The 21,159-nt window shown below is 37.0% G+C and overlaps 1 protein-coding gene across 2 annotated transcripts in view; it reads right to left on the reverse strand.

The window, feature by feature from the left end:
- The window catches only part of SGCE (sarcoglycan epsilon), a 68,214-nt gene that overhangs the window by 22,614 nt on the left and 24,441 nt on the right, over nt 1-21,159 (reverse strand). For both annotated transcript variants that reach the window (XM_007105296.2, XM_007105295.4), the window contains 4 exons: nt 19,614-19,736; nt 17,824-17,981; nt 11,570-11,642; nt 7,003-7,201 (listed from right to left, as the gene is read on the reverse strand). In XM_007105296.2, the coding sequence (XP_007105358.2) occupies nt 7,003-7,201; nt 11,570-11,642; nt 17,824-17,981; nt 19,614-19,736 (553 nt within the window). The remainder of the gene's footprint in view (nt 1-7,002; nt 7,202-11,569; nt 11,643-17,823; nt 17,982-19,613; nt 19,737-21,159) is intronic.

Raw genomic sequence — 21,159 nt, forward strand, 5'->3', positions numbered from 1 at the left:
CTTTGTAATTATATTTTTATAGAAGTATAATTTTTAAGTGCACATGATTTATTCAGTAATTATTTCAGAGTTGGACACGTAAGTTACTTCTCATTTTTTGATGTTATAAATAATATTGTAAAGACTATCTCTGTGCATATTCTTTAATGTTACTATCTTAAAAGAGATGCCTAGAAGTGGAAACATTTTTATGACAGTTGACACATACTGCCAAACTACTTTCTTCTCTACTTGGATGATCCAGGAGCTTCACAAACTTAATATGTTCCGAACTGAGCTCATCATCACCCCACCCCACCTCCACCTGTTGCTCCTTCCATCATCTTCTCTCTTGGTGACTGGCATGGCCAGATGCTCAAGCACCATCATCTTTGACTCCTGTCCTTTTCCCTACATATTCAATCTATCATCAGTCTCTGACATTTACCCTGAAAGAACTCTCATACACTTGTTCCATCCCACTGCTACCACCCCAGTTCTAGTCACTGTCACTTTCCACAGGGAGTGAAGCAACAGCCCCTTGATTGTTCTCCTTGAACCCAGTTTCTCTCACTGTTCTCAGGGAGCCGATCTGCAGAATGAATGATACCAGTTTAAAAACAGAAGCAACTGTATGTTTGAAAGTTGCTAAGAGAGTAGTTCTTAAAAGTTCTCATCACAAGAAAAAAAAATTGTATCTATGTGAGGTGATGGATGTTAACTAAAGTTATTGTGGTGATCATTTTGCAATATATACTTATATCAAATCTTGATGCTGTACACCTTAAACTTATCCAATGTTATATCGTCAATTATATCACAATAAAACTGGAAAAATAAATAAGTTAATAAAATGCAAACACACTACTCAAGAGAAGTAGATACTGGATTTGCCTTGTAAGTCAAAAAAACGTGTATTTATTGTTTCTTTTATAGAGCCAGTACGTTTCAACATGTTGGCTTTTAAAAACAATAATTTTGTACGAGGCCATGTATAACAATTATAATTCTATGCTATACATGCTAAAATACATTTTTCATAATCTGCTGTTTTCCCAGATCTTTGACATGCAGCTTTTTTTGATTTGCAGCTATTTTGATAGACTAGCTTTTTTTTTTTTTTTTTTGCGGTACGCGGGCCTCTCACCGCTGTGGCCTCTCCTGTTGCAGAGCACAGGCTCCGGACGCACAGGCTCAGCAGCCATGGCTCACGGGCCTAGCTGCTCCGCGGCATGTGGGATCTTCCCGGACCGGGACACGAACCCGTGTCCCCTGCATCGGCAGGCGGACTCTCAACTACTGCCCCACCAGGGAAGCCCATAGGCTAGCTTTTTGATAGGCAGAAATTTTAAATTTTTAGGAAGTGAAAGGAGGATGATCTTTACCTTTATGACCATAGCCACATGTTTTCAAACTTTCAAATATATGTAAACAGATGGGATGGGAGCATATTATCAAGTTCAAGGCTCTCAAGCAATGTTAACAAAACATGGTGACTCACAATCTTAGGCACTGGGTACTCTGAATAAAATATGTTCCTTACGAAGGATTTTTTCTTCCAATTTGAACAACTCAATTTCCCTTGAGGTAAAACGCATTTACTGAGTCCTTTACACATACAATGAGGAAAACCGCGTTACAGGTAAAAAATTTAAGTCAGGGGCTTCCCTGGTAGCGCAGTGGTTAAGCATCCGCCCCCCAATGCAGGAGACACGGGTTTGAGCCCTGGTCCGGGAAGATCCCACATGCTACGGAGCAACTAAGCCCGTGCGCCACAACTACTGAGCCTGCGCTCTAGAGCCCGCGTGCCACAACTACTGAAGCCTGTGCGCCTGGAGCACGTGCTCTGCAACGAGAGAATCCCCCACAATGAGAAGCCTGCGCACCGCAACGAAGAGTAGCCCGCACTCACCGCAACTAGAGAAAGCCCGCGCACAGCAACGAAGACCCAATGCAGCCAAAAATAAAAATAAAATAAAATAAATTTATAAAAAAACAATTTAAGTCAAAACTCTGGGTTTTTTTCAGCAACAGCCAGATAAACAGATCCAATGGTTGTATTTTTTTACCTAATTGTCCAAGTAATGAATGTATTTTATTCCTTATTTTATGTATATAGGAGACAAGGGACAGTTTAGAGAAGAAAGTGTCCACATATGCTACATGCTGCCTGGGAACTCTTGAGCTCTTAAAAGAAAATACATCGGGCTTCCCTGGTGGCGCAGTGGTTGAGAGTCCGCCTGCCGATGCCAGGGACACGGGTTCGTGCCCTGGTCCGGGAAGATCCCACATGTCGCGGAGCAGCTGGGCCCGTGAGCCATGGCCGCTGAGCCTGCGTGTCCGGAGCCTGTGCTCCGCAACGGGAAAGGGTGCAACAGTGAGAGGCCCGCGTACCGCAAACAACAACAACAACAACAACAACAACAAAAACTAAATAATCGAATTCAGAATAAGAAATCAAACAAAGAATAAGGTCACTTCTGGACTCTAGTTCTACTGCTTGTTACTCATCTTTACTGGAGAAGGGATGAATTATCTTAACAGAAGAGGGAACTGGCACACAAGGCTCAGACCTTTCTGGAGTTTTTTGTGGGAGGATTTTCCTGCTTGCAGAAAGGAGGCATTTAGGTTTGGTCTAGTCTTTCAGCCATGTGGTAGGGCTTAGCAGGCCTACTTGCTAAAATGAAAATTTTAATATAAACCATTTTCTTCCAAGGTCCCTAGTGCTTCAAGATAAAAACCCAAACAATTCTTCCAGGTGTACAAGGCCTTACATGGCCTGGTCTTTGCCTCTTTGGTCATTATCATTTCTGGATCCCTGTCCCCCATTTCCACACAAAGTAGGTTTCCAAATTGACCAGGCTTCCTCCTACCTACTGGATTTTGCCCAAGCTGTTCCTCTGCCTAGACTCTCGCTTTCTCATTTTTTGAGCTGGCTAATTTGTACTCATATTTTAAACTCAGATGAGGTTTCATCTCCTCTATGAACGCTTTGGTGTGGACCAGAAGTGGGAGAGGAGCCGTCTCTGTGAACACCTCAACTGTGACACAGGTACAACACTGCTTTCTAATTATCGGATTACTTGCCTGGTCCCTAATAGATGTGAGCATAGACTGCATTCTTTAAAATCACTGTACCTTAGAGACTAATCCATTATTCCCCCATAAAAAATACTTAATAAATGCTAAACTATGAAAGAAAAAAAATGAATCTATGCCTAGAACTTAGAAGAATAGATATTAAAGAAATATAGTTATAGACATATAGTTTAGACATATAGTTGCATTGATTTTTAAAATTTATTTATTTTTATACTTATAAAAATGGACTAATATTGGCCTCCAATTTTTACTTTATTAAGCCTTTTTTCCAAAAATTCCAATCTCATATAACCATCATTCCCCGAAAGAAAGAATAATTGCATCAAAAATATAGGAGGCACGTTATTTAAGAATTAAAGACTATCTTGTAAATCACCAAACATGGGGACAGATTCAGCAGAGCACTACAGGCTGGCCTAGGACCATGACGTGGCATCAGAGCAGTCTTTGGCAGCCTTTGACTTACATTCTCTTCTTCTAGTGTAACTTCTCCCTGAGCCCTTTACAGGGCAAAAAGCAGACAATTAATTAGAGGGAGTACTTTGTGAGACTGTCTAGAGAATAAACTAGGATCCTCTGTTGTTGATTGAGGATAGATCCACAGGCTTTGGTAACCAGAGGAAACAGTGGTAGGTTTGACAATCTCTTATGAAAAGTGAGTATATTCTTTAATCCTCACACCCTGTCATTCCCTTCATAACCACCATTTACACCGCATCACTCACCCTGAGTTGGCAGCTATGCCATGCCCAGAATGAAACATGAACCTGCTCCTCTTTCCACCAGCTCTATCCCAGGCTAAATGCATCCATGAGTTCTTAGCCTCTGGCTCAGTGTCAAGAGCAAAGCAGCCCTAAGACCACACCCAGAGAGAGCACAGTTGCCCTGAGGTTATGGGTCTGGAAAGTGAAAGGGAATCTTTTCAGGAGGTTTAGGGTTCCTTTGCAGGAGCTTACTCACTTTGAAGGAAATCTTTATAATTGTTTTCTGTTAGACTTAGAAGAAGTTTAAAGGCTGTCAGTGAGGTCGGCAGAGATGAAAAATATGCACATCAAGAAGGATGAGGAGCTAGGATGCTGTAGAGGGGGTTCTTGACGACCGACATTTAATGGCACTTTGGGCCGTGGAAGGGCTGTTGGTTTACTCTGAGGGTCTACTACTGAGAGCTCCTCTTTGTCTTCTGCTGTTGGTTTGAGTAACATGGAAAAGTTTGCAGTTAGTAAATTGTGGCTGCCGTGCGTAACAGGAAATACTTTCAAGGAGCTTTTTCTTTTTTTAATCAGAGACTGAGACTTACGCAAAATATTAAGCAGAACACGGTTATTAGGTGTTTAATTAACACTTCTGAAGTGTATAAATATATTCTTAAATAAAATTTTAGAAAATAAAGGGATGCAATTCCTTTGCATCTCTGATCCCACCCTCAATCTTTTCCGTATTTCTTTTTTTTTTTTTTTTTTTTTTGTGGTATGCGGGCCTCCCTCTGCTGCGGCCTCTCCCGCTGCGGAGCACAGCCTCCGGACGCGCAGGCCCAGCGGCCATGGACCACGGGCCCAGCCGCTCCGCGGCACATGGGATCCTCCCAGACCGGGGCGCGAACCCGGTTCCCCTGCATCGGCAGGCAGACGCGCAACCACTGCGCCACCAGGGAAGCCCCATATTTCATTTTTAAAGAGATTTATAGTCCATGTTATTTTCAAAACAAAGTACAGAGGCAAAAAGTTTTGTAAGTGAATTAAGAATCATGATATACACCATTAAAAAGAAAGGAAGGCACGAGAGATGAGTTAAGCACTGGATTTATTTCTAAATTTAAGGCAACAGGGTAAAAAAAAACCCTATTTTTGTTACCTTGACATTATGTAACAACCAAAGAAAATATGCAAAATCATTCCCAGGGACAAATTTTTCTCCTGCAATTACACTCAAGTAGGATCTTATTTCATTGGTGCACATATAGGGACACTGGAGTAACAGAGTTGGCACTGGGTACAATTTATAGAAATTCTATTTTAAAAGACTTATCATATGAATACTCTGTAAAGGTTGCGGCTTAACATTAAATTAAAACTCATGGAAAGCATTTCAAGTTGGGAAAGGATCTGAGACAACAGGGTCCAAATAAATGCCACGGGACTGACAGCACATGCCTCCCGCTAGCAGGTGTTGGGGGTCAGTCAGCTAATGACTGAATTCTCCAACAAGTACTTGTAGGACAAAAAATTCTGTTCTTAATTTAGAGCCACATGCTCAGGCCCAGCCCTAGACTCAAGGATCCGGAATCTCTAGGGGGAATCAGAGGCCAGGAACCTAGGTATATTGTTCATAAAGCTCTACTGGCAATTCTCAGGCTAGACATAGTTGCGCAGCACTGTTTTAGGTCAGAGTTTGATTTACAGAGCCGTTAGTTCAACTTAGCCTAGCTGTTTCTTAAAGTGCCTCTATGGGTGGGGTCTACACTACTGGTTAGAGAAGCGGTGAGCCCAGAAGAAAGCACAACTATGGAAAACTCTACCAATACCTGATTTTCATGTTGTTTCCTCCAACATCTTTTGGTCATTGTTTTAACAATCACTGTGGAACACATTACCTTAAAAAACTGTTGAAAAGATTCCACATTTGGAGAATGTCTTCAGGGGAGATACCCCTGTTCATCTCCTTCCATGGTCCTCCTTTCATTACTCATTGGGAAAGAGATCCATGTTGTACCTCTCAAGTAAAACTTTAAGCTCCAGAATTATGTTTTCATAGAGAAAGCCAACCAGCAGATGACAGGCAAGCGATAAAGCAACTATTTTCCTCCAAGCACTTCTATGTGTGCTTGACTGACTTCAAAATCCATTATTGTACCATACAAGGTACAATTTAATTCCGAAATTTGTAACTTGGACTTTGCAGCTCACTGCTTGTCCTTTATCCCCCTTCGGACTACTCGCTCATACCTCATCTATGTCTATATGTGATCTTTTCTCTTATCTCCAACAAAGTTCTCCTTTAAAGTTTCCCTTAAATTTGATTCTTATTAACCCAGATATTCCAGTTAATTCCAGATATCATCTGTATAAATGTTACCAAGAATATGGATAAAGGAAGAGTTGGAAAAGGACATGCTACATAAAATGTGATTTATTCCATATCTCGCACATTTATAGGATTGGTTTTTAAAAAAGGCAGATCTGCCTCAACTTGCAGAACAGAAATTAAACAGCAAAATTTCATTTGACATTGACATTCGATCTGTCAATGTACCCAGGCATAAGGAGTGTTTCATAACCTCTACAAGAATGTAAGTCATACTCTGTATCTGTAAGGTTTGAGAACAGACAAGTCCCTTTCAAATGCATTGTCTCGTTTAATCATTACAACAACCCTGAGGGAGAGAGTATAGTCCCCATTGGAGCAGATGAGGAAGTTGAAGCCCAGAGGAGTGCAGCAGTTTGCCCAGTGTCACCCAGCTTGTGAGTGACAAGGCCAGGCTTTAGGAATGGGTTTCAAATCCACCCCAGCCATCAATCACCACCACATGGTGGAAAGAATGTTAAAGGCGAAGAAATAGTTTCCTAGAATAAAGTTACAGCAGTCTGTGCGTCCTTCTGCAGCTGATAACTTGGGGCATCAATTTCCTTTGAAATTCAGGACCCTAAATAAACAGCTTCTCTATGGAAGGTACAAAAGACTTAGTGCTGTAATTTATGATGTGGATCCTGATCTACAATTAGATTTCACAGGACCTGGAACATCAGATATAAAGAACCATTAATGCAATCTCTTTGTCAATACAGAAAATTGCTAGGTTTTTTCATATCTTTACAATAACTATTTCTTATTAAAAAGAAAAATGCAATAGGCCATCTTCCATCCATAATAAGTTTGATAAGATCACCATATTTAAAAATCCATACTTAAGGCAAGTCTGCTTACCCCTCCTTCATGTCATCAATGGGAAGTGGAACCCTGCCGCCCCTGTCTAGAGCTGATGTGATGTTTATGGCGTTCAGACGCTCTGGCTGCCACACATTTTTCACGGCCCCAAGAAAGTCTCCGAGAACCTCGCTGGCCAACATTTCTTCTACGTTCATATTTTTAATGAAGAATTCTGCTTGATATGGTAACGGGAAGTCTAATTTTGGTGAAAAAGGGTATGCATATCTTTAATGAAGTAGTCTTTTGAAAGCGAAACAAAAGAACCATTTGAGATTTGTTGATTTCTGTCACAATCCTGGCTTTCGGGAACAATATTATTACTGACTTTAAAGGCTTTCTATATAACAGAGGATATATCTAAAAACACGACGTACATTAGACCCAGAATTTTATCTACAATGCAATCAAATCTAAGGGACAGCAGGGCAATTCACAATTAGAGAAAAAAAAATAAAAAGGAAAGGGAAAAAATGTCAAATCTCCAATCTGTCGCTAACTTGCCAGTGACCTGCCAGCCTCCTTGTCCTGTCAATGTACCCAGGTAGAAGGAGCATTTCCAGAACTTAGAAAAGTATTTTGTACTTGTAGTGTTTTAAAGCTGACAGATCTTCAAACACATGGTTTAATTTAATCATTACAATCCTAGGTAGTGCTATTTCCCATTTGAACAAAGGAGGAAACTGAAGAACACAGCACCATCCTTTCTAAATAGAGAAGACATGGCAAAATATCTATACTTGCTTGTGGGTTGCTTATATATGATATGGAAAACCATATTTTTAATTTGCAGTGTTACTGATCTTTTTAGAGCATGCCAAAACATCACATTTCACTAAAATAAATATTGATTGTATTTTCAATAAGAACTTTGAAATCATAGCTTTTTCATTCTTTGGATCACTCCACAATTAAATATTCTAGAGAAATAATATTTTAAATTTCTTATGAAATTCCATATCTCACATTGTTAGAGATTTAGTTAGCTTTTTCCCTCCCCAATGTCTCATCAATAATTTCCCTCTAAAGATGCCAGAATGAATATTTTAAACCAACCCAATGTCCCATTCAGACTCTCAATATAAGAAACTTTAAATAAATATAATTTATTGCAGCTTCTCAAATGCTACTCTTCAATTACAAACAATCATTTCCTGTATTCCGGTTGTTCTGTTAAGACAAAGGATAGCTTTCTTTTTGTTTAGTAATATTTCTGTAAGAATAAAGGCTACTTTTTTTGCATACTTACTATGAGGCAGGCCAAGCTAAGGGAAAGAGGTGAATTACCGTATTTAACACTCACAACCAGAAGGTAAGCAGGTACTTGTATTTTTCTCCATACTTTCAGAAAGGGAAACTGATCTTTCAATCACTTGAATTTACCTCATATGATTTTTATCTGAGCTAAAAGAGACTGTACATATAAAGTGCCCAGTGGAGCTCCCAATATAGAGTAAGAACTGAGAAAATGGTAAACTTCAGCAATTCTTACAATAATATGCATAAGTTAATTACTTGGACTCTGCCCTTTACTTAAAAGGAAAAAAAATACGTCTGGACTATACACAGATTTAAAGTCTCCAACAATAATTATATTATGTATATCCTCTGACTTATTTCATTAAAACTCATGTACTATATGTTCTTATTTCTTATACTATTTTTATCTCATGTACTATTCCATTCTTATTTAATAAACAAAAAACTAAAATTATACGATAAATAACTGAAACCTTGATGATTTCATTTATTATCAAGCCTCTTTAATATTAAAGGACATTTGATGCCAGAGATGAAGTCAAGGAGATATTCTGGCTTTTGAGTTTTCAGGAGAGTTTTCTGGAGTGTGGTGTCTCTCCCTAAAGACTAAGTTTTTCAAAGCCCTAATCACAGAAGGCTCTTTACTCATCCCCTACCCTGTAATTTATTCTGCTTATGATTTTGTTAGATTTGTTTGATGTATAGCCCATCTGCAATCTTCTAAAATATGCTATGTTTATTCTCTTTTATGTAGATAAGTTTCCTGTTTTATACTGATACACTTCCTGTTTTATACAGATAAACAGGAGCTTAATCATGCTACATTTTTCCCCATACTGAGAAACAGTCATGCAGAAAAATGTCATGAAGAACAGTTTCTTGGCAATAAATAATATTTATAAATAATACCAAGTATAGTTTTTGGGTATGCGAGAAGTCTACCATCTATTAATTTCATTCAGTGAAATTTTTCTTAAAAAGCGTGCAAAACTTTTTCCTTATTATCAGTGCTACTCCTTGGAGAACTGTTACTTGGCTTTCCCTAATCCATGTGACCCTCCGTGGCTCCTTTCTGAGACTTGTGGCTGCCACGCCCTCCGAGGCTCCAGGCTGTGCAGCTGCCTGCTGTCTACCCGGCCAAGTGCTGCTGCCAGGCCTCCCAGAGATGAGTCACAGTAGCTTTCTAACTTTGGGGAAATCCCGTGCCTGCTATATTTGGATATCACAGAGGCCAAGGGAACAGTAGGCCAACAGATTGGTGGCAGGCCTCTGAGGCACTAAACCCAATTTAGAGAATCACTCTATGTACTCTCCTTGAGCTCCATGCTGTATGATTCTACATGACTAATTTCCCATTAGGTCTCGCAGAGCAGGAGACTGCTGGGCAGGGAGTTGCACTGAGCATGGTTATCCAGATATTCAACCCTTGTTACTTCTTTCCTAACCTTATCCGGGAGAAATGGCATGTGTACAGGCCATGCTCAAAGATGTATGTCCTAGTGTCCATATGCATTCCATCGAGACAAGCAAGGAAAAATGCCTGCCATTTGGTGCACTGATTTTCAGAGTCTGGGCCACTGACCCTTAGGTGAAAGGAGGCTTTCAAAACCCACGTACTTGTGCTCCCTCAACCCTGATTTAAATAAGTAGCCCCTAATGCCAACTTTCAATCCTTCAGTCATCTAACAGTCTTACGTTAGTATTTGCTTGAACGTGGGTCCCCACATATGTACTATGTATTGAGTACACGTGTGTGGACCCATGTACTCTGTATTGACAGATGCCTGTGTACTCTGTATTGACAGGACTGAGACCAGACTTGAGAAGGAGGAGATTCAAAACTGTAGACCAGGCTATCTTTCAGTAGGGACTCCCATACCTGACAAAGGGTTCTGAGTCCCTCTGAGAGCATAATAGTGAGGTTAGTGGTCCAAGACCACTGCAGTGGAAGTATATAACTAAGTATATAACTAAAGTTAAATAACTAAACTGATGGACTCCCAAGGAGAAAGGGAACTTCGCAACCATTCTGCTCATTAAAGGTATTCCAAATTCTACAAGGACAGCTTGGACTGGATGCAAGTATCCAATTACAATTGGAGTCAAGAATTCTCCTTGATCCAAACATGCATACCTTCCAAAAGCCCTTGGGAAGTGGAAAAGTGGGTAGAGAGTCTTCTGTCCAGGCCAAAGGAACTGGTACTTGGACTTGCTTTTCATATATGAAGGTCATTTTAAATTTTACACTAGCACATTTGTTGTCTGCAATTATTACAGCTAAAATGCCTGGGAAAAAACTCATGTTAAGGGTTTCAAAACCTTCCAGCCATCTTCTCCCCAATTATGTACTGCATTATCAATTCTACCGAAATTGCTTTCTTTCATATACTGTAAAGGTAATTTTTAACTCAGCCTTTACTGAATTATTATGAATTCCAAATTAGTAGGCTCTGATAAAATGTGTTGTGTTTGCTTATTTGTTTTCAATCGTACTAGTAAATAGAAGTAAGAATTTTCCTATCCAGGATGCACAACTGTTTTACTGTTTTGGGGGGAAAGATGTTATATCAGTTCTTCTCCTGTCACCTTCATAAATGATATCTGGTATAGTATCCCATGATTTATAAACTTTAACCACCAAGTGTTTAGTGGTATGTATTTTTCCCATTGAATGCCAAAACAGGATCAGAATATTTGAGAGTGTAATTCTTGGAATCTCTCCTGTGTCCCTAACCTTCTAAATTCTTAGGCATCACTTACAATTCAAGCATGTGTAACAATAAATTGTTGTTGGACTCCAGCAATTACAGATGCATGATTAGCTATTTAGAAAGGAGACTGTGACCCAAATTATGGTTTATTTCTATTCATCAACAACTCTTTATCATCATATACAACTAGACTATCACCGATGATAGGTTTTAAAGTAAAATAATACCAATCATGCATTCTGTGATCAGCCCTATGTCAAGCACATTTTGAGACTTAAATGATGGCATCCTTACCTCAGACTTATGAGAGAAATAGTATTCTTAGTCTCACTTTACAGATGATTTAACCAAGGCCTGGAGAAAATAAGTGGCCTCTATATTTGGTTCCCTACCCTGAGGTTTTCAGCACCAAAACACATCATGATATTTTATAATGAATTAAATATTGCTTAGTTTTCTACATTTTACTATTTCATTACTTATAGTAGGTATGTGGTGCTTTAAAACCCTTAACTATGTTTTACATACATATAAAATATAATGAAATACTTCTTGCAAATAAGGAAACAATCAGCAACATATTTTTCCATACCTACCTTCTGCTGACATTATATTAATTATCAAATTATGCCTTGCAGTCTCAAAGGTACGCCTATTGTAGGCAGTTATCTATTAGAAAAAGAAAGTCATATTAAAGAAGTAAAATGTTATTTGGAAAACGAAATTCATTAAGGACAAAATGAAAACAAATTGTCGTTCTTTCCATTTTCATTATTTGTTTATATACTTACAAAATATTCCTTCTCTGGACAAGAATCCAGAGCTTTTAGCAATATTGTGGGAAAATGGGTAATTAGGTCTATTTAACATGCTAAAACAACAAGTTAAAATCAGAAAAACCCTTTTATAGAAGACTGTTAAGTGCCAGTAGCAATGCAGATGCATCATTAGTAAATGGATTAACCATTACCAGTTACTTACCAGAGCTGTTCTAAAATTTCAAAAAAGCCAAAACAATGTATTTGTGTACTTTTAAATGGAGCTTAAGGATCATACCAGAAAGTACACTTTAAAACAAGCACACCTCTGTGTTGTTTGCATTCAGTACTAAACTGCACACCAACCAGTCAAGAAATGTCACGAACCCTTTGGAAATCATATCTCACAATGGGAGTAGAGCAGTAAGGATCACAGTCTAAGAAGCTGATGGCAAATGCTCAAAAACACAAATCAATCCCTTCACAGAGTCAAATATTAGTAAATGTTTGCAGAGCCAATGAACTTACATCAAAGTCAATTCAGAAACAGCCACTGCAAACAACAAACAAAGCAAAGGCCAACAACAGGATATGGCTTCAAAAATCAAGGAATAATTAACTTTATAACAGATATTAAATCACTCAGACAGGCCTGCAGTACCTCAAAAAAACCCCAAATGATTGTGTAAAAGTCTTAGCATCCCAGCACTAGCCTTCTGGCAGTAACTGCAGCTGTATTTGACACTGAGACAAAAAAGACAAAACTGACGCAAACTGAAACGAAGTATCTTGCATATTTAAAAACAAGTATCAAAGATTTTAATAGCATCACATATGAGCTTTAAATAAAATACATTACACTCATCAGAAATATTATTTGAGAGAACAGTGAAAATCAGAATTTTGGAATAAAAAATTCCAAACCTTTAACAATATTTCAAAGTACATATTCTGAAACGTGTATTATTCCACAAAGATAAAAGCACTTATCTCTCCACAATTTGTCAAATTTCTTTTGGATTTAATGACTTCTTTGCTGCTCTCTGTTGGGACACATGATCAATTAGGTTCACACTGAACACTAAAATTAAGACTAGTCATTAAAATTAACGAGGCATTATTGTTCACAAGCAAATGAAGAAATGCAAAAACGTTTGGGAATCCTCATGATTTTAAGTTTACCCTGCAAAAAATTTAATAATATTCTCAGTGGAAAAAAAATACTAGATACTATTTGTTATAATATCTCAAAGCTAATGCTCAGAAAAAAAGGTTAAACATTTTCAGATTAATGGCAATATTTTTCTGGCTAGCCTTCCCATAATTATCACAAATTTCATTATTGTAAATTTCATAAATTCTAATAAGTTTTTTTAAATCAGAGGCTACACAAGAGAGTGAAGAACCTTTCATGAATCCGGAGGAAGAATTTTATTACCTGAATTTATATTTAATGCTTAATTTTAACAGCTGTAACAGAATGCAATTCTTCTATGACTTCTAATGAGATATTTAAATATTGTAATATCCTCAATCGAATTCTACTTATCATGATGTGAAGCCCTTCATAGCAAAGAGGTATGCATGTTTGTGCACTTTCTGATCCCCTATTTCTAAAATAGTGGCTGATCTATTTTAGATGCTTAATAAGTAGCTACTGAATAAATTAATTAGTGGATGTATATGATTAAATATTAGTTTAAGATGCAAAATCTTTTGACTATATTATTAATAGAACATTTTTAAACACTGAAAATATGTTATTATATATGGATGTAGAAATGAGTTATTTACAGATAAATTAATACTTGTGTTAGATGAAAGATATGCTGTTTTCATAATCTTTTTAAAAATTTAATTAATTAATTAATTGGCTGCATTGGGTCTTTGTTGCTGTGCTTGGGCTTTCTCTAGTTGTGGCGAGCGGGGGTTACTCTTCGTTGCGGTGCGCGGCCTTCTCATTGCAGTGGCTTCTCTTGTTGCGGAGCACGGGGTCTAGGTGCATGGGCTTCAGTAGTTGTGGTCATGGGCTCTAGAGCTTGGGCTAAGTAGTTGTGGTGCACGGGCTTAGTTGCTCCGCGGCATGTGGGATCTTCCTGGACCAGGGCTCGAACCCGTGTCCCCTGCACTGGCAGGCAGATTCTCAACCACTGCGCCATCAGGGAAGCCCTCATCATCTTTTTAGATATTATTTGATACATATTCATAACATTGTATGTTGGTAGTAAGGCATAATGCACCCCTGTGAATCCTGGTTCAACACATGTGTTTCTCTCCTACCCTAGCCTCTTGCCTCTCTTCAACCAGAGTAACCATTTTGGATTTTGTGTTTATCTTCTCATCCATTTTAAATATAGTTTTATTATCCATGCATGTATGCTTAAAATATATTGTCCATTTTTCTGGTTTTTGAGCACCTATAAAAATAGTAAACTGTATGCAGTCTTCCGGGGTTTGTTTGGTTTTTTTCAACATTACCTTAAAAACATTCATTCATGTTGCCAGGCAAGCTTAAGTTCATTGCTGCTATAAATGTTCACTGTGTGAATACTCCACAATTTATCTATTTTCTTGCTGCTGGACTTCTGGATCTCAACTGGTTTGTGGGTTTCCAGTGTTTTCCTATACAAACATTGCTCAGTGAACATGATTGTGCACGCCTTTGGGTGGACATTTGCAAGTGTTTCTTTTTCTTTTTCTTTTTTTTTGGCCATGCTGCATGGCTTCCAGGATCCTAGTTCCCTGACCAGGGATTGAACCCGGGGCACAGCAGTGAAAGCACCAAGTCTTAACCACCGGACCATAGGGAATTCCCTGCAACTGTTTAAGTGCATATCTGGAAGTGGGACTGCTAGATCATAGGGTACGGTGATACTCAGCTATGTGAAATATTCCATTTTCCAACCCATATCCACTGCAATGACCTTTACTGAGGATAAAATTCTCACTGTGGTTTTAGTTTGAATATTCCTCCTTACTGAGGAGAGTAAGTTTCTTTACTTAAATGGCATTGATGTCTCCTCTTTGGTGAAATGTCTGTTCATGTCTTTTTCTTATTGAAATTGTAGCAGTCCTTTTTTATATTTTACATACTTATCGTTAGTCAGCTATATATATTTAAAATATCATCTTCCAGCCTGTGGGCTGTCTTTTCTTTAATGTTTTCTTTTGATGAACAGAAGTTCACAAGTTTAATATGGTAAAATTTATCAATCTTTTCTCTTAAAGAAAAAAAATTTAGGTGTTATTTAAGATATCTTTCCCTCCCCCAAACTCAGAAAGATACTCCTCTACAGTTTTATATAATAGTTTAAATTTTTGCTAAATCCTTAACCTACCTAGACATGAGTTTTGTATTTCCTGTGAAGTAAGAATCTAATTTTATGTTTGCCATATGGCTGAGCACCAGTCAATAAATTGACCTCCTTTTCCCTAATCTGTGATCTCTGGCACCATCTCTTTAGACATATATCATTGTTCTTTATGTAGATGGATCTGTCTCTGGGCTCCCTATTTTATTCATTGGTTAATTTGTCTATCCCTGTATCAATACAAACTTATGATTGATTACTACATATTTACAATAAATCTTGCTATCTGGAAAGGAAAGAAATCTTTCCCCTTTTTATTCTTCTTTAAGCATGTCTTGATTTTGCTTTATTATCTTCTTTATAAATTTTAGAATTAGTTGCCAAGTTCCATGAAATAACCTACTGAGATTTTTTTATTAGAACTTCATTGAATCTATAGATCAATTAGGGGGAAAGTGATGCTTTCATGATTTTCAGTCCTCCTATCCCTGAATGAACTATCTTTTCATTTATATAGGCATTCTTTAATATCAACAAAGTTTTATAATTTTTCCCATACAGAACTTGCATACCTTCTGTTAGATTTATTCCAAGTACATTATAATTTTGTTGCTACTAAAAAAATGGTATCTTTTGAAAACATGTATTTTTCTCAGTACTTGTTATTTAATGAATAAATATAACTAAATTTTTTATCTTGATCCCATAGCTTACTGTTAGGCTTTCTGAAGATTTTAATAGCCTATAGACTGTTTATATCATTGACTATTCCATTTCTTCCTTTCGAATAGTTATAAATTTCTTTTTCTTTCTTTACTGCACTGGATAGGACTTCTAATATATTCTGTAATAGATGTGATACAGGGGGTCATTCTTGTTTTGTTCCTGAATTTAAATGGAATTCCTCTAGTGTTTTCCCATTAAAAAATGATGTTTGCTATTATTTTTGATAAATAACCTATTAGGTTAAGGAAGTTCACTTATATTCCTAGTTTGCTAAGAGTTATTTTTTTCTTATCAAGAATAGGTGTTGGGCTTCCCTGGTGGCACAGTGGTTGAGAGTCCGCCTGCTGATGCAGGGGACGTGGGTTCGTGCCCCGGTCCGAGAAGATCCCACATGCCGCGGAGCGGCTGGGCCCGTGAGCCATGGCCGCTGAGCCTGCGCGTCTGGAGCCTGTGCTCCGCAACCGGAGAGGCCACAACAGTGAGAGGCCCGCGTACCGCAAAAAAAAAAAAAAAAAAAAAAAAAGAATAGGTGTTGAATTTTATTAAATGCTTTCTCTGAATCTTCAAGGTGATTGTGTTTTCCTTTTTTAATCTAGCAAGGTGGTGACTTACATTTATATATTTCTAACTTTACTGAATATTTTAAAAATTATTTTGACAATAACTCCAAATAACTTTCTTTCTTATATCTAAATATATTTCTATCTTATATCAACATTGCCTTAAGAAAGCAGATTTATAGATAGAAATCACTGAAATGTCATGTTAAATACAAACTTCAGTTCAAATGAAGAAACATCTTCTCTCAGCCAGCATGGAAGCTCACATCCAGAGTCCACGGCTGATTAAAACTTTGGAGAAAAACTCAAAGCATGTAATCTCCTGAGAATCTCCAGAAATTCTACAAATTTTTGGTGGTAGAAAACATGCCACACAGGACATATACAAACTCCTGGCAATTCCACTAGCAGTTCCTATGCTGGTGCCCTGGTCACTACCAGTAAGCTTTTATGGAATTGAAGAGTTAAATTCCAATTTAAGATCCTAGAGGCATCTAGGCATAAAACTATAGTAGACCTCTCCTGCCATTAATTGCCATTATAATTCTGATTTTGTTAGGTATAGTAAAGAGTGAAACACTTTTAGCTTTTATATCCATTCATTAAAAAAAAATTAATTCCCATTAAAGGTTCGATGTCATCATTGTTTTTGTTATTGTTTCAATTTCTAGTATCTTCCAGGTATGATATTAGGTACTGGTAAAAATCTGATTAATTATAGCACCATCATCACTCCCAAAGTAAAGGTCAAACATATCCGCATCGCTTACAGAACCCTCAAAGATCTGCTCCTACCAACATCAACACCTCCGTTCCCATCATTTGCCCTCTGGAGTGCATCCTGTCCTCTAGCCACACTTGTAGTTCTCTAAGACTATGTGGTTATGTTTATGCCTCCAAGATTTTGATGTGCTGCATCTTCTGCCTAAAATAGCCTTCCTTCTACTTAGTGAATTTCTATTTACCCTCTTATAACTCTGCATCAAACAGCACCTTCTTATTATAACAGTTATGTCAGTGCTGGCTAAGTTTGAGTTCCCATTCAGTGCTTCAACCCCTGAACTGTAAGACATGGCAGGGCACAGCTACTATTCATCTTTCTACCACCAACACCTATCATAATGTTCAGCACAATGGTAGGGGCTCAAAAGACATCTCCTTAATGACTGAATGAACATGAAATCTGAAATTAAAATTTGGAGAAAATAAGTGTTTTAAGTTTTTGTTCATTTTCTTAAATAGAATTCACAGTAATTTATTTCTTTTAAATACCTTTTAATTTTTTTCACTAATTTAGACGGCACTTTTTTACATAAAAGCTGAAACAAAAAACTCTGTAGATGAACAGAAAGGAATGGTACATTTCCAAATGTTATCTAGTGTGTTTTCATGCATAAAATACTGAAAGCCACTGCCATGTAATTTTAATTACAACATTTGAAGCTCAAATTACAAAAAACCAAGAATATAATTTTGCTCTTTCTAAGTAAATTACCTCAATGACTGTTGGTTTCCCCACATTTTCAGCCGTTGGAGACCCATACAGGACTCCATCACTATATGGTGTCCTTTGGATATATCGAAGCCATCCAGGCCGGTCTGGGTAACCCATTAAATTTGTGTTAAATGTTATGGGATCATTACTAATCTCACCTAGGTAAGAAATACAGAAGTAAGATATAAGACAGTTATTTTCACATGTTGCTTTGATTGTTTCAATAAAAATATGTCTATCTAAAATTTTTTTTCTTAACATTTGTAGCAAATTAAATACACACCAAAAAAAAAAATCCATCTGGGAATTTAGATTAGGGCCTCATGTAAGAAAAAAAATCCTTTTGGTTGTTTAGTTAGTCTAGAAATCTGATTCAACAAAGAAAGCATATTCATACAATTTGGGGGTAAATTTCCTTTTCTTTTTTGGGGGGAGGAGGTCACTAGCAGTGGAAAAGTTCTACCAATGAGACAACTATCTTTCAGGAAAATCCCCTAATCATGTTGATGTATTCATTCTTCTGAGAAACCTTCCTTTCATGAAACTCTGAGCACTATGAAACTCATCTTAAGGGATATCTCAAAATTATAAAAGTGTCATCAAAACAAAAATAATGTAATTTAAAAACAATGGAGGATGAGTTGAAAAAATCCCAATCCAAATCCAAAAGAACTGCAATAACATGACATTTATTAATAATAAACAATAATAATGGTGTCATTTTATTAGCATGTGCCTGGCCTCTACAGGCACTATTTCAGCTGATTTTCAAACATACCAATGAAAGTAGTACTCTTATTAGCCCTAATTTTATTGATGAAATATGTAATTTTCCATGTTAATTCTTCATGGTCATATTAAGTGGTGAAACTAGAATTTAATCTTGGCTGACTCCAGAAACTATGCTCTTAACTACGTTTTCTTCTCCAGTGTTGAAGCTGCTGCTCACAAGGTTTAGTTACATAGTTTTGCAAAAATAGAATGCCCCTCATGAGAACACATTTTTTAAGTTATTGATGAAAAGACTGCCTTGTTTCTTGAATGCTGGTGAGAACATGCTTAACTATATTTTATGAGTGTTTTCAGGTATGCTATTCATCATATAATCCACAAAAATAATACTTATATTAATTCTAATGCTGTAATTTTCAGAAATTCATTTTTATTTGTTACTTAAGAGTCATAATAACAATGTATTTTCTCTTGCTATTCTTTCTGTATCTTCGTTAATTTGATGGCATTTGTGACAATCCAACATAACATAATGTAAACCAATAGTAAATTAAATAGGACTTCGTAACTGGTATTACTTTGAAGAAAAATTAATCTCCATTATATGATTATGAAGTTATATGAAATGATCTCATATTGTAAAAGTTTTTTTGAGAACTCTTTCTTAATACCATATTTCATTCTCTTCTACAACACATGTATAGTTTTCCAAAAATCAATGTACTCTGTAAGATTCTAAGTCTTAATGTGGAAAATTGTAATTGTACATCTATAATTATTTCTCTGAGAATATCGGTAGATCGTTTGTCAGAAGCACAAAACTCAAGACTAGGAAATCAGAAATACACTTTCTTTAAATTTCAAAAATGAATTATTTCCTTCGGTAATTAAATTTCTAATCTTAAAATGGGAAATATTCTATAACAATCAATTTATCACATATCCAGACCATGTCAAATAATGTCAGTAATATCTGATCATATATCATCTAGATTATGCACATTGAACAAAAAGAAAAATTTAGTAAATTAACCACTTTTTTTCCCACCAGAACATACCAGGTTTTGGGTAAGGTGGAAATTCTCCCTTAAAATACTCTCTTTCCAAAACATGAACAAAGAGGACACCTGCAGATGGGTAGACATTCCGATCAGAGTGCACCTTTGAGAAAATAGTGTACACTGAAAACAAAGAGGGAAGATAAGAGACAGAAAGACAAATAATGAGCTCTGCTTTTGAAAATTCACTTACACTGTAAAGAAGGGTTTCACTACGTAGAAATTTCTGAGAAAACTGAAGCAACATGCAAGATTGTTAAGAAGTTTGTTTTAAAGGGGAGTGGTTTTAGGACAAAACATGGAACAACTCTCAACTTGCTGTGTTTATAGACTTTTCAAATATTATATAAGCAGAATTAGGCATATTTAATATTTTAAATTATTATTAAATAATAAAGACATCCATGAAATCTCTTTTGTAATTTTTATGGAGATTATTACCAACAAAATACATCATGAGAACTGACCAGCTATATAATTGCTACAGTATATTTTTTCTTTTTCCTTTTTTCAAAGCAAAGTATAAAGAGTCATTTTTATTTATTATTTTTTTTTTTTTTGCGGTACGCGGGCCTCTCACTGTCGTGGCCTCTCCCGTCGCAGAGCACAGGTTCCGGACGCGCAGGCTCAGCGGCCAGGGCTCACGGGCCTAGCCGCTCCGCGGCATGTGGGATCTTCCCGGATCGGGGCACGAACCCGTGTCCCCTGCATCGGCAGGCGGACTCTCAACCACTGCGCCACCAGGGAAGCCCAGGAGTCATTTTTAAATGGTAACAGTCTCCACCGTATTAACTGTTTGCCAGACAGAGCATATCGGACTACATAATACCATTGATAATATGTAAGGTGACTTTCATATATATTGATACTTATAAAAATGCATTGGATACTCTTTCTTTGAGCATTATTCCCCCCCTATCTTTCCTGGAAATGATTTATTCCACTTTACCTGATCTCGACATTTAATAATTTACACATACAATCTAGTCTATTATGCTACCTCCTAAATAAGCAATAACAATTTCATCATAAAATTCAGTGCAAATCATTTCTTTAAGTGAAATGGGGCATATTTCATGATTTACTGGTTACTTAAGATACATAATGTGAGTACATTAAAATGACCAAATTGGTTTGATTAGTTTCAACTTATCGTTTTTTCCTCTGATATCACCATCTCCACCAACACATTACTGTCATTACCCTTGTCACCTCTACAATCTCTTTTGGTTTTCTATCTTCCTGTTTGGCTACTGGCTGCAATTTTTAAACAGATAAACCCTATCAGGCAAGTTCTTTCTCTTAGTCACTGATGGATTTGTAAATGTAGTAATTAACCTTAAGAACCCAAGGCTGCTCACTCCCGGGCTCACAACTAACTAAAAGCCCTTGGATGGCAAAATCACTGACAGTGAATTTTTCAGCATAAAACTAGGAACTCCCACAAAAATGTTTCTTTATCTGTGAAAACTTGCCCCTACAGTTCTGTGGATGGCTGCCAAAAATGGGGAACTGAACTAAAATATTTGGCTTGTAGCTTCATGTA

This window comes from Physeter macrocephalus, chromosome 5 (assembly GCF_002837175.3).
Source record: "Physeter macrocephalus isolate SW-GA chromosome 5, ASM283717v5, whole genome shotgun sequence".
In the NCBI taxonomy this organism is placed as follows: Eukaryota; Metazoa; Chordata; class Mammalia; order Artiodactyla; family Physeteridae; genus Physeter; species Physeter macrocephalus.